At 61.0% G+C, this 11,242-nt stretch overlaps 1 protein-coding gene across 1 annotated transcript; it reads left to right on the top strand.

Moving 5' to 3' along the window:
* Nucleotides 1-833: 833 nt before the first annotated feature.
* LOC116546816 (protein monoglycylase TTLL8-like) lies at nucleotides 834-4,409 on the top strand (the record flags this gene model as incomplete). Its single annotated transcript, XM_032272968.1, is given in 4 exon segments — nucleotides 834-1,077; nucleotides 2,767-2,966; nucleotides 2,969-3,189; nucleotides 3,975-4,409. Coding segments are annotated over 4 exon segments (1,100 nt in total), but the record flags the coding sequence as incomplete, so codon positions are not given.
* Between the last annotated feature and the right edge of the window lie 6,833 nt (nucleotides 4,410-11,242).

The raw sequence follows: 11,242 nt of genomic DNA, 5'->3' as shown, positions 1-11,242 counted from the left end.
GGACCAGCGGCCCCCCACCCTGCCCTTCCTAGTGTTACCCTCACAGGACTCCAAGACCCCGAGTGCTGACCCTCACAGCCCTCAGCAGACCCCACCACCCAGCCTGGTGGCTGCTCTCAGGTCCTTAGAATGCCCTGCTCCCTGTTTACACCAAACCCCAGAGTGTGGCCTAGGGTGTACTGACTCCCTTTTATCTATTTACTTATCGAGATGGAGTCCCAGGCTGGACTGCAGTTGTGCAATCTTAGCTCACGGCAACCTCTGCCTCCTGGGTGTAAGCAATTCTCCTGCCTCAGCCTCCCGAGTAGCTGGGAATGCAGGCGTGCACCACCACATCCAGCTAATTTTGGGCATGTTTTGGCAAAATCAGGTGACACACACTGTAATCCCAGCTACTTGGGAGGCTGAGGCAGGAGAATAATTTTTGTATTTTTAGTAGAGAGGGATTTTACCCGTTGGCCAGGCTGATCTCAAACTTCCAACCTCAAATGATCCACCCACCTTGGGCTTCCAGAGTGCTGGAATTACAGGTGTGTGCCACCACACCCATCCTGCTGGCTCCCTTTTAAAAATGACTCTGTCCCTGCCCCTTCACTGATCTGTGTCCCCTCGGAGTCCTGGGGGCTGGTTCTGTTGGGGGAGAGCTTGGGGAAGACTGGCACTGGCTTCCACCTCATCCGTGAGTGCTAGGCCTTCCCCACCCCCGGGCCGTGCTGCCTGCTGGCACTGGAACAAAGCTAATGCAGGCCTTGAGGCCAGGCTGTGGCCCTGCCCCTGGGCTCAGGAGCTGCACAGTGGCCGTGCAGGCTGGGTTGACTGGTGGCCTCTTGCAGACATAGTGTGCATGGACCGTGTGGAGGAGATCCTCAAGCTGGTGGCTACAGAGCACCCTCCTTCCAGGGACAACAAGTGGGTGGTCCAGAAGTACATCGAGACACCAATGCTCATCTACAACACCAAGTTTGACATCAGGCAGTGGTTCCTCGTCACGGACTGGAACGCCCTGACCATCTGCTTCTACAAGGAGAGTTACCTGCAGTTCTCAACACAGCGCTTCTCCCTGGACAATCTGGACAGGTCAGTGCAGAGGGCGAGCTGGACACCTCAGGCCAAGAAATGGGCTGCTGTCCTCACCCGTGGAGCAGCCAAAGTGAGAAGCGGTCCCAGCAGGGCCCCCTCACTGCCACCTGCCACCACAAGAGGCACAAGTGGGGAAACTGAGGCTTTGGAGGCTGATGACCTCCTCCTGGGACAGGCTTAGGCCCACCAGCCTTCAAAGCCAGTGCCCTACGCCCCACGCTCTGTGCATCTTCTCTGGAAAATCTTAAAAGGCACCATTTTGCCTGTGCCTGCAGGTATCAGAATGGCGTGGACAGCACCTGCACCCCAGTGCAGGGCAAGTGATGTGTGGGGTGCCTGGCGGAGGCTCAGACATCTGTGAGCCCAGGGTGGAGAGACCCCTGCCTCACCCAGTCCCTCATGGACAGGATGGCAAGAGCTGATGGTGTCCTCGGGAGCGTGCTGTCCACACGGCGACGTCTGCCAGCCTTTGCGCCAGGCTTCCTTCTGACTGTTGTGTAACCCTCGCTTGGTGTGAGGGGCTGGGGGACCTGATGGCTGGGCAGGAGTAGGGGCTGCTTTACAAGGGAGTGACAATCCAGGGAGGCCCGAGAGTCACTTAACAGAGACCTTGCAGGGTGTTCAACTCTGGCCCAGGCTGGGGGCTGCGGTCATGCTGGATGTTGTGCTGGAAGTCACACCCAGAAGAGGGCCTGGGAGGAGCTGGCCTGGGGCCTTGACTCTCACCTGCCCGCTGTCTCTGGTCAAGTGTGCCTGGAGGGGGTCCAGGAACTCACCAGCGCAAAAGCAGCTCCTGCGCAGTGGGAAGCCAGGGCCCCTTCCAGCCCCTGTCCCTAGGCCTCCAGCCGAGAGCCGTGTGCCGTGTGCCATGTGCCTGGCCAATCTCAGGGCCTCTCTGAGCCACTTCTCCATCATCTGAGACATAAACATGCATCCGAGTGATGGGAGAGTCCCTGACATTGGGTCAGATGCATACTGACAAAAATTAAAGAAACGGGTTAAATGTTAGCCCTGCAGGTCTGATCCCTGATGAGCTATTTTTGCTAAAACACTCTTCTACGTGCCTGCCTCTTCTTTCTTTTCATTCAGTGGAAATAGAACTTTAACATACAGTCATGGGCGGTCTCATCTCCCCCCACCAACGAACAAGGTGGAAAATTCCTGGCCCAACACACCTACAATGGAAGTGAAAATGCTTTTGACATACATACAGCATAGTGCAATCTCCTAAACCATGTTAGTAGTTTTAAATCCTGTTTAGAAATAGGGCAAGAGTATAGCTAAATTACTGACAATTTTAGGTAGGTGACTGTTTCTCACCCTGTGTCACCAGCATCCCTCTGGCCACATGCAGTGGGGAAACTGAGGTGCAGGGAGGCTCTTACTTGCCAGCAGCACCTAGTTGGGGGCCCTGGGCTGGTAGGCTTCTGCCCTGCCCCCAAGTGCATTCCATGGCATCTGCCCACTGGACTGAGGGTTGGTTGTCCTGGGCTGTGTCAGCTGGGGAGCCAGGAGAGTCCCCCGAGCCGGTCTGGGTTCCTCTGGCAGGGCGTGGGAGTCCTTGGGGACGAGATTCTCTAGAACCAGCTGAGTGGGTGCAGCACGGTTGGGAGGACCCATCTTGGGCGCCTTCCTGGGCTGGAGACTGAGGACCTGCCCCTCGACCCCCGCCCCCACCCCACGCAGCGCCATCCACTTGTGCAACAACGCCATCCAGAAGCACCCGAAGAATGACGCGGGCCGCAGCCCTCTGCTGCCAGCACACAACATGTGGACCAGCGTCAGGTTCCAGGAGTACCTGCAGCACCAGGGCCACGGCGCCACGTGGGGCAGCGTCATCTACCCGTCCATAAAGGTGCCCATCACCCACATCATGATGGTGGCGCAGGACACGTGGAGCCTCGTAAGAACAACTTTGAGCTCTACGTGGCTGACTTCGTGCTCGGGAGGGACTTCAGGCCCTGGCTGATCGAGATCAACTCCAGCCCCACCATGCACCCGTCCACGCCCATCACGGCCCAGCTGTGTGCAAAGGTGCAAGAGGATGCCATCAAGGTGGCCGTGGACGGCAGCTGTGACATCGGCAACTCCGATCTCCTGTGGAGGCAGGTGAGCCTTGCCCGCCCCTGCCCGGGTGGTGGGTACCATCCTCTGGGGGGTTTGGTGGCAGACCCCGTGTGTACGCTTTGCCACCTGATTACTCAGTGAGGGTGGAGCCACAGGCCGCCAGCCCCAGAGGGTCCATGGAGGATGCTGATCCCACTCCAGGACTCTCGCTCCGTGATCCAGGCCTGCCCTGCCCTCCCGTGGGACTCGGTGCCTCATTGGCACTGAGGAAGGGGCTGCTACAGGCGTCTGGGTGTGCGGTGCAGCCTTGCTCGCTCGGCTCAGGGCTCTGTCCAGCTTTCTTCCCTCGTTCCCAGCCCCACCCAGCCCTGACTGATGTTGGAGATGGGGGCTCCATGCTGGCAGCCTCCAGGCCCACTGTGCTGCTCCTTCCCTTTGGCCTGCAGTGTCTTCCACTCCGAGGATCTTTTGGGGGCCTCCTTCTCCCCTTGGTACCTTCCTAGGGGGTGAGGCCTGTGCCTGGAGACGTGTTGGAGCCATTGGGAAGTGTGGTCGATGCCTCTCTCTTGAGGCCTCTTTGTGGCTAAACTGGAGAAAAGGGCAACCCAGTCCTTGGGTGTGGGGTCCTCTAGATTGCCCCTCAAGCCTCAGGAAGTCTGGGCTCCCCGCAGGCTCTACAGAGCCTGGGAGCCTCCTGAGGGTCTGCATGGGACCCCAGGTGTACACTCCTGAGTCGGGCAGGGGTCTGTGCCCTGACCAACCCCTCCTGCATAGACTCCACCATCCTGGCCACATCCCAGCAACCCCAGCCTGTGCCTTCCCCTCAGCCTGTGGTCAAGCTGCCCCTATTCAGTGGGTCTGACCTCTGTGTGGCGGGCATTGGTATGAGGAGGGTAAGAAGGCAGGTGCTGCCCGTCTGCAACCTCAAGGCCTCAGCCTCACTGTGGGATGCACAGCTGCTGAAGGCACAGTGCCCCCTCCCCATGCTGGACCCCACCCAGGGACCCATACAACTGGCTCTCCAGCGAGACCTGGGACTCCCTCTGGCCTTGCCGGCACCCCTAAAAAGGCCAGCTGAGAGCAGCAGAGCCACACAGCCCACCCACACCAAGGCTTCCAGGAAGGTGGAGCTCCCTGCCTGCCTTTGCCGCCATGTGGACAGTCAGGCCCTGAACACCTGTGACCCCAAAGCCCAGCCTACCAGATACTCAGATCCAAACCTGTTTAATGTGCACCCCTGGCGCCTGTGCTGCAGGGCCTGAAGACAGGAGGGCACCCTGCATCTGCCACCCGGAGCCCCAGGTAACGCGGGGGTGTGGGGGCCACCTGCTCCATCACCAACCCTCTCTCACCAGCAGCCACTGCGCCCTCCAGGATAGGGTGCAAAGCAGGCTTCGATGCTGGGGCCCGGGTGTCCCCTGATGGAGGTGCGGGTGTGAGCTTGGGAGGGGGTTTGAGGCATGTGGCACCTGTTCCAGCCCCGCATGGGTATCTGGGGGGTGGAGTGGGAGTGCTGGCCAGGTGGATAGTGGGGTCCACTTTGTAGAACCTGGAGGGTGATGCCTTTCTCAATACCTCTGGGGTGCGGTGCAGGTTGGGAGGATTTGTGTTCAGGCCTTGAACTGCGCCATGAACAGCACAAACTCCCTGGCTGAGCGAGGTGGTGTAAGTGACCACTGAGCTTTTGTGTCTGGTTTTCCGAAGGCTCTGAGGGGCTGAGGTTACAGGTGGAGCCACCACGCCTGGCTCCTATCGGGCTCTTCTGAGCCCTGGCTAAACCTTCAGAATCAAGGGGCTGCCACTGGCTGCTCTTGGCCTCAGAGTAGCTGAGAAGGTTGTGGGGCTGGGATGAGGCTGGCCAGCAGGCAGCTTCACCTGTTCCTCCCGCTCAAGGGTTTTAATGAGAGCATGATGGGGTCTTTAGGAGGCCGTGGTGGGGTCTCTAGGAGGGCGTGGCAGGGTCTCTACGAGGGCACGGCGGGGTCTCTACGAGGGTGTGGCGGGCCCTTTACAAGGGCATGATGGGGTCTTTACAAGGGGTCTCCAGGACAGCACGCAGGTGTTGCCACCTCCTGATTCCCACTGAGGTTCAGGGGCTGGGACTCCACTCACGAGATGCCACCTGTCCCACAGGAGGCTAAGTCCCTCCTGCAGCTCTAAGGTGCCAGTGTGCCCAGATGGCCTGCACCAGCTGCAGCCTCTCATGGGGACAGAAACACCCTCAGCCTCGACACTCCTACCTCCTTACTAACCTGTACAGCCACTGACTTGCCCTGGGACTCTGGGGGGCTGCCCCAGCTGCTGGCCCTCATCTGCAGGCACTGCCCTGTGCCTACCACCCACTTGGTCTGGCCCAGCTCAGCACCAGGCATCTGAACCTGAGCCCAGGCACAGCAGCGCAGGAGGAGTCGGGGTGGGAGCTGCTCTTCTTCAAATCCCCCGGCTGGTTGGGTCCTTCTAGGCAGGACTCACCTCGAGGAGGGCTGGGAGAGGCAGAGCTGGACTCCCCCTCTGGGGTGAGGGGCCAGGTGGAGGGGCATTAGGCAGGGTGAGGTAGGGGACCTCCCCATACACAGAGCCTTCACCCAGAGGCGCTATGCCCCACGCCGACCCCCTGCCCATGTTTTTACTTTTTATTTGAGAAATAGTTTTGCTCTTATTGCCCAGGCTGCAGTGCAATGGTGTGATATCAGCTCACTGCCACCTCTGCCTCTGGAGTTCAAGCGATTCTCCTGCCTCAGACTCCTGAGTAGCTGGGACTACAAGCACCTACCACTACACCCGGCTAATTTTTGGCATATTTAGTAGAGATGGGGTTTCACCATGCTGGCCAAGCTGTTCTCAAACTTGTGACCTGGTGATCCCCTCGCCTCAGCCTCCCAAAGTGCTGGGATTACAGGCCTGAGCCACCACGCCTGCCCGGCCGGCATTTGAGTGGAGGTCTTGGTTTTCTGAAAGCTGGGGGAAGAAGGTGGGCTCCATGCAGGAGTGAGCTGGGAGCCACCTGGGGCTGGACTTTCCGCTGGGCTGCTCTGGCAGGTGGTGAGATGCCCCTGAGGGGCCTGCCTGAGGGCGTGGCCTTGAGGGGCGTGGGCGTCGCCAGTTGGTGGGTGTGGACTGAGGGACCCACGGGCGCAGGGATGAGGCCAGGGGTGCAGTCGGGGTGGGGGGGGCGGGGGCGGCGGAGGACGTGGGCGAGGATTCAAGGGTCTTTGGCCTGGTGTGAGGGTCACCGGGCGTGGGCGCAGAGTCTTGGACGCCGTCCAGAGGTCTCAGAGGTGTGGGACGTCATGGGGCTGGATGAGCGGTGGTGGGTGGGGAGGGCTCAGGGCGCGACTACAGGTGGAGGAAGGCGCTGTCGGGGTGGAGAGTCCCAGCGCACCCAGGGGGCGGGGGCAATTGGGCAGAGGGAGGCGCGGCTAGATGCGGGGCCGACGCCAGCGGTCTCAGCACCCGTCTCTACCCAGGGCTGCAGAGGGAACCCCAAGTGCTTCGTGCCACTGGGCTGGCGGAGCTGCAGCCCGCGGACCCCGTGAGCCAGGACCCACGCGGAAACCAGGACCACGGACCGGAGCCAGGCGCGTGTCCGTGGAAACCTGCGCGGAGCTGAGGCCGAGAACACCGCGCTGTTGCAGAGAACCCGCGTCTTCGCCGGTTTTCCTGGGTGCCCTGCACCCGGCATCCCCCCGCCCGCCCCGGCCCCTCCAAGCCACCCTGGGAAAGGCACCAGCCCGGGGGTCCCAGGCGGACGCTGGTTCGTTCGTCCCGCATTTGTACAAGTCTTGGTGCCGCCCAGGCTCTCCCACTCACGTTTCCTCCCATGTGGTGCCCAGCGCGGGCGCTGAGGGAGACCCCAGGGCTGGACCGTGCGATCCCTTTGCAGTTGGGCTTCTTGGCACACGGGAGTCAGTGGGCCGTGTGGCCGTGCTGCCCTGGAGACCCAGACATGGAAAGACTCCCCCTGCCACCCCAGGCCTCGTCCAGGAGGTGGTTGGGGCCTGTCTGTGATCCAGTGGCCTGGCTCTTCATGGATACTGAGCGGGGCCAATCCCGCAGCCCTCAGAGCCAGAGACAGGGCCCCCGTCCTGGGGTTGGAGAGGGTGGCCGGGCCAGGGCAAGGGCCTGGCTTCGCCATCCTTCCTGGGCCTTGGGACCGGCACCAGCCATCCCCATGGGCCATCCCCACACGAGGTCACTTGCTACTGGCTGCCTGCAGCCCCTGCCTGCATCATGGTGCTGGGAGGACGCCTTCAGGCAACTGCGTGTCATGGTGGGGGCCTGTCCCAGTGAGGCCTGGAGACAGAGAGATTCGGGTGTGAGGGGCTCGGGGTGGGAGGGACATTGTCCTTTCTCAAGGATCCTGCTGGCCGTGCCCATGGACGTCACCTAGGACACCTGCCATGGCTCAGCAGCCCCCCAGTATAAGGAGGGTTGGACACCAGGCTGACAGGCGAGGCCCAGCTGCAGTATCTGTCTTACAGCCCAGTCAGCATGGAACAGTGGGTGACAGAGACCGTCCTGGGCCACCCCCAAACATACTTGCCTGCTGACCACGCTGTGGTGTGGAGGCCAGCACCGGGCACTCTGCAAGGCACCATGGCCACAGGCATACTGTGGGTGGGGGGTGCTCAGCCTCATGGACTCTGCCCAGCAATGACTGCATAAGTTCCAGCCCATGGAGGTGGGAGCAGGGCCAACGTGCTGGCCCAGGAGGCAGGGAGCTGGGCAGTGGGAGGAGGCAGAAAGGAGGGGGGAGTTCATAGCCATGGCAGGCCCCTGCCGCCTTCCCTCCCCTGGGACCCAGCCCCAGAGCTTGCTTCCCAAGCTCCCTCCTGATGCTCCTTGAGCCCACGGTGTGAGGCCCATGGTCTCTCCCAGTCTGGGGGTCCTGTGGGTATTCCAGGCAGAACACCTCAGCTATACACTCCCTCCATCCCCCACCATACACACATACATGCATGTGCACACACACATACAAACACACATGTGCACGCGCGCACATGCACACACACACACACACACACACACATGTGGGGCAGTGCCCTCCCAGGAACAGAGGCATGAGCTTCTGTGTTGCCGAGACATACAGATTGGGCTGGACACAGGGACTCTGGGTCTGTCCAGGAAGAGAAGAGCCAGGTCGCGCAGAACCACACCCTGGTTCTCTCCAACCCCCTGCCCTGGCTGGAGGCAAATGGGAAGCAGTGAGCTTCTGTCGCCCAGAACCACACCCTGGTTCTCTCCAACCCCTTGCCCTGGCTGGAGGCAAATGGGAAGCAGTAAGCTTCTGCCCAAAAACTTTCCTACACATTGGATGCTCCAGATAAGAAGAGGGCTCAGAACAGCTGCCTGAGCAGAAGCCAAGTCCCTGAGTTCCCAGCCTTGGGGGCTGCCCTCTGGAGTGGGGGACCTCACAGTGAGGACTGAACGGGGTGGGGGTGGCCTCTTGAATCTGGAGGGGAGGCGAGGGCTGAGGACTTGGAGTGGAGTCTTAGGTCCCAGGAGAGGGCTGTCCCTTAGAGGCCGGGGCTGAAGCCAGGGGCTCTGGGGTACCAGTGCCCGAGACAGATTCTGCCCCCCTTTGCCAGCCCAGCCAGCTTTCCATGGCCCTTGTCTACTGTCCCAGCCTCACGAACGCCTGAAGGGGGTGCACACAGGTGATGCCTTGATCCCCCTGGCCTGGAGCTATCTCTGCTCCAGTGGCCGCCCTGTGGGGAACCCCATTAGGGTGTTCTGAGACTCCAAAGACCTCAATGTTTCTGGATGCTTCCTTTGGAAACCTAGAAACTCCACAAGCGTCTGGCCACAGTCTCACGGCCCTGGGTGGTGGCAAGTCTCCAGGCTGCTGTCCGTAAAGGGAGCCCTGTTTTGCCAGGAGGGAGCGTGTCCGCTTGCTCCTGCTGTGAAGAGCGGCCTTCTCTCCTCTGTTCGTCTTTGGGGCTGGAGCTGCAGGGTCGGCCAGGAGCCGCTGCCACAGGGCACCCTGCAAACTTGCCCCACTCATGTCCACAGTCTCCAGTGAGAGCTGTCAATGCACAGCCAGATGCTGGCTGGGCAAGTACTTGCGTTCCTCGGCCTGACCTGGGGCACCTTCCAGAGCCTGGCCATCCCCAGGATTGAGGAATGTGGCCTCTCCTCTTCTCAGGTAAGCTCCCGCCTCCTCCTAGGCCCCTACACTGTGGCAGATGAGGCCCTGGTTTCTCCTCAGGTGGATATAGCCTGATGATCTCAGCACATGGACAGGGACAGGTGAGGGTTTGGAGGGCCTGGAGGCCCCGGCGGAGCTGGTGAAAGGAGGCCGGGAGACCTGGTCTGACCCTGCCGAACTGCTCTGGGAAGTGTTTGCTGGAAGCTCAAGGCAGGGTGAGCCCACCTCCAACCCACCTGTGACCTCTGAGGAGGCTGTTAGAATCTAGGGCAGTGTGCAAGCCCATCCTGGGCTACCCACCCCACCCCCCCAGGCTGCTCTGAGCAATCGGGAGCCGGTGGCGGCACACAGACTTGGGTAGACACCGGCCGAGGAGACACTTGGGGAACGGGGAACATCCCAAGAGCGAGATGCTGGCAGTGGAGGTGCCTGGGGGGTGGCGTGGGGATGCTCCCGCTTCAGGGCTGGCTGACTCAGCCTTACAAGAGAGGGCGTTTCATCACCTGCAGCTGGAAGTGTGCCAGCTGTCCCAGGAAGGGGCGCCGGTGCCCAAGGCTGGCCGAGGCACAGTGGGGACACAGGTGTGGAAAGAGCCTGGAGGGGGTCCCGGGAAGGGGGAACTCCCTGAGGACGTGCTGGATGCACCGTTCCTGGCATGGGGACAGCAGACAGCAAGATGTGCCTTTAGGGCGGTGGCCTGGTCACCTCAGGGGACTCAGGACACCCAGCAGCTCCACAGGGCCTGAGATGGGTCCAGCAGTGGGCTCAGGGAGGGGAGGGAGCGGCGGGTGTGGGTGCCACAGGCAGGCTCAGATTCACGGGGCATTCATGGCACAAGGAAGAAAGCAGGCTGGGATACATGGGAGCCGGTGGGAGCAGTCGAGATGGGGGATTCAGGTGGGAGAGGTGTCAGCTGGATTCCCTCCTGCAGGGGAGATGGAAAACAGGGAGGGACAGGACTGGGGGTCCTGGCTGCCGGGAGGGAGGAGAAGTGAGAGTTGAGACTCAGAGGCGACTTTTGCCTGTCAGTGGATGGAGGAAATGGTTCCTGAGTTGGGAGACCTGGGGGAGGCAGCCTTGAACCATGAGCTGGAGAACCTTGCAGAGGCAGCTGCAGGGTATGCCTCCCGGAGCCAGGGGAGTGATAGGGCTGTCCCACACTGCTACAGGCAGGGTGAACCTGGGGAGCAGGTGGGGGCTGAGGCAGGCAGAAGAGGCGAGGAAGGAGGGGACCCAGAGCCCACTGAGTGGCCACCCGGGTGCTTGGGCAGCAAGCTTACAGTCCTCGAGGTCACTGCACCTGAGGGTTTGTGGGCAGGTTTGCCCAGGAGAGCACCGCCAGGCCCCGTAGCTCAGGGTGAAGAAGCTGAGCCTCTGCCTTTCAGGTGTGGGGGCATCAGGACTCGGGGGTAACGGGACAGTAGGCAGGGCCCAGGGGAACAACGTTCAGGTGGTGACAGCCAGAAGCTGTTGACACCCCAGCTTTACGGAGCCCCACATGCCAGTCTGGGTGGACACTGCCTTCCCTGCAGAAGCGGCATCCCCACCAGACGCCAGGGAAGCACAGGAAAGTCGCCATCATTTCTCTAGGCCAAGCTAAAGAAAACACCTAACCACGGGGTTTGGACATTACGGAGTTGTCCCTGTAGCACATGAGGACCTGACCCTTGGGGCCTGCTCCTCTTGGGTCAGCACCCTGGTCAGCTCCTGGAAATGATTTTCCCCTGGATGAGGAGGAGACAAACCCTTTGCATCCACACCCTTACCACCATTCACAGAGTCCCATTTATCACACAATTATCAGCTTCTGGGACCTGAGAGGCTGCTGCCAGGAGAGGGGTGGGAGCCAGTCTGGAAGAGGCAACTGGTCATTCAACTACAGCCCAAAGGCACAACTGCCACCCCAGACAGCCAAGTCTGGACAAGGACAGTGGGACAGCCAGTAGC

This window comes from Sapajus apella, unplaced genomic scaffold (genome assembly GCF_009761245.1).
Source record: "Sapajus apella isolate SASKATOON/1434 unplaced genomic scaffold, GSC_monkey_1.0 scaffold1446, whole genome shotgun sequence".
NCBI lineage: Eukaryota > Metazoa > Chordata > Mammalia > Primates > Cebidae > Sapajus > Sapajus apella.
The sequence above is the reverse complement of the archived record's forward strand: the minus strand, read 5'-3'. Positions and strand labels throughout refer to the sequence as shown.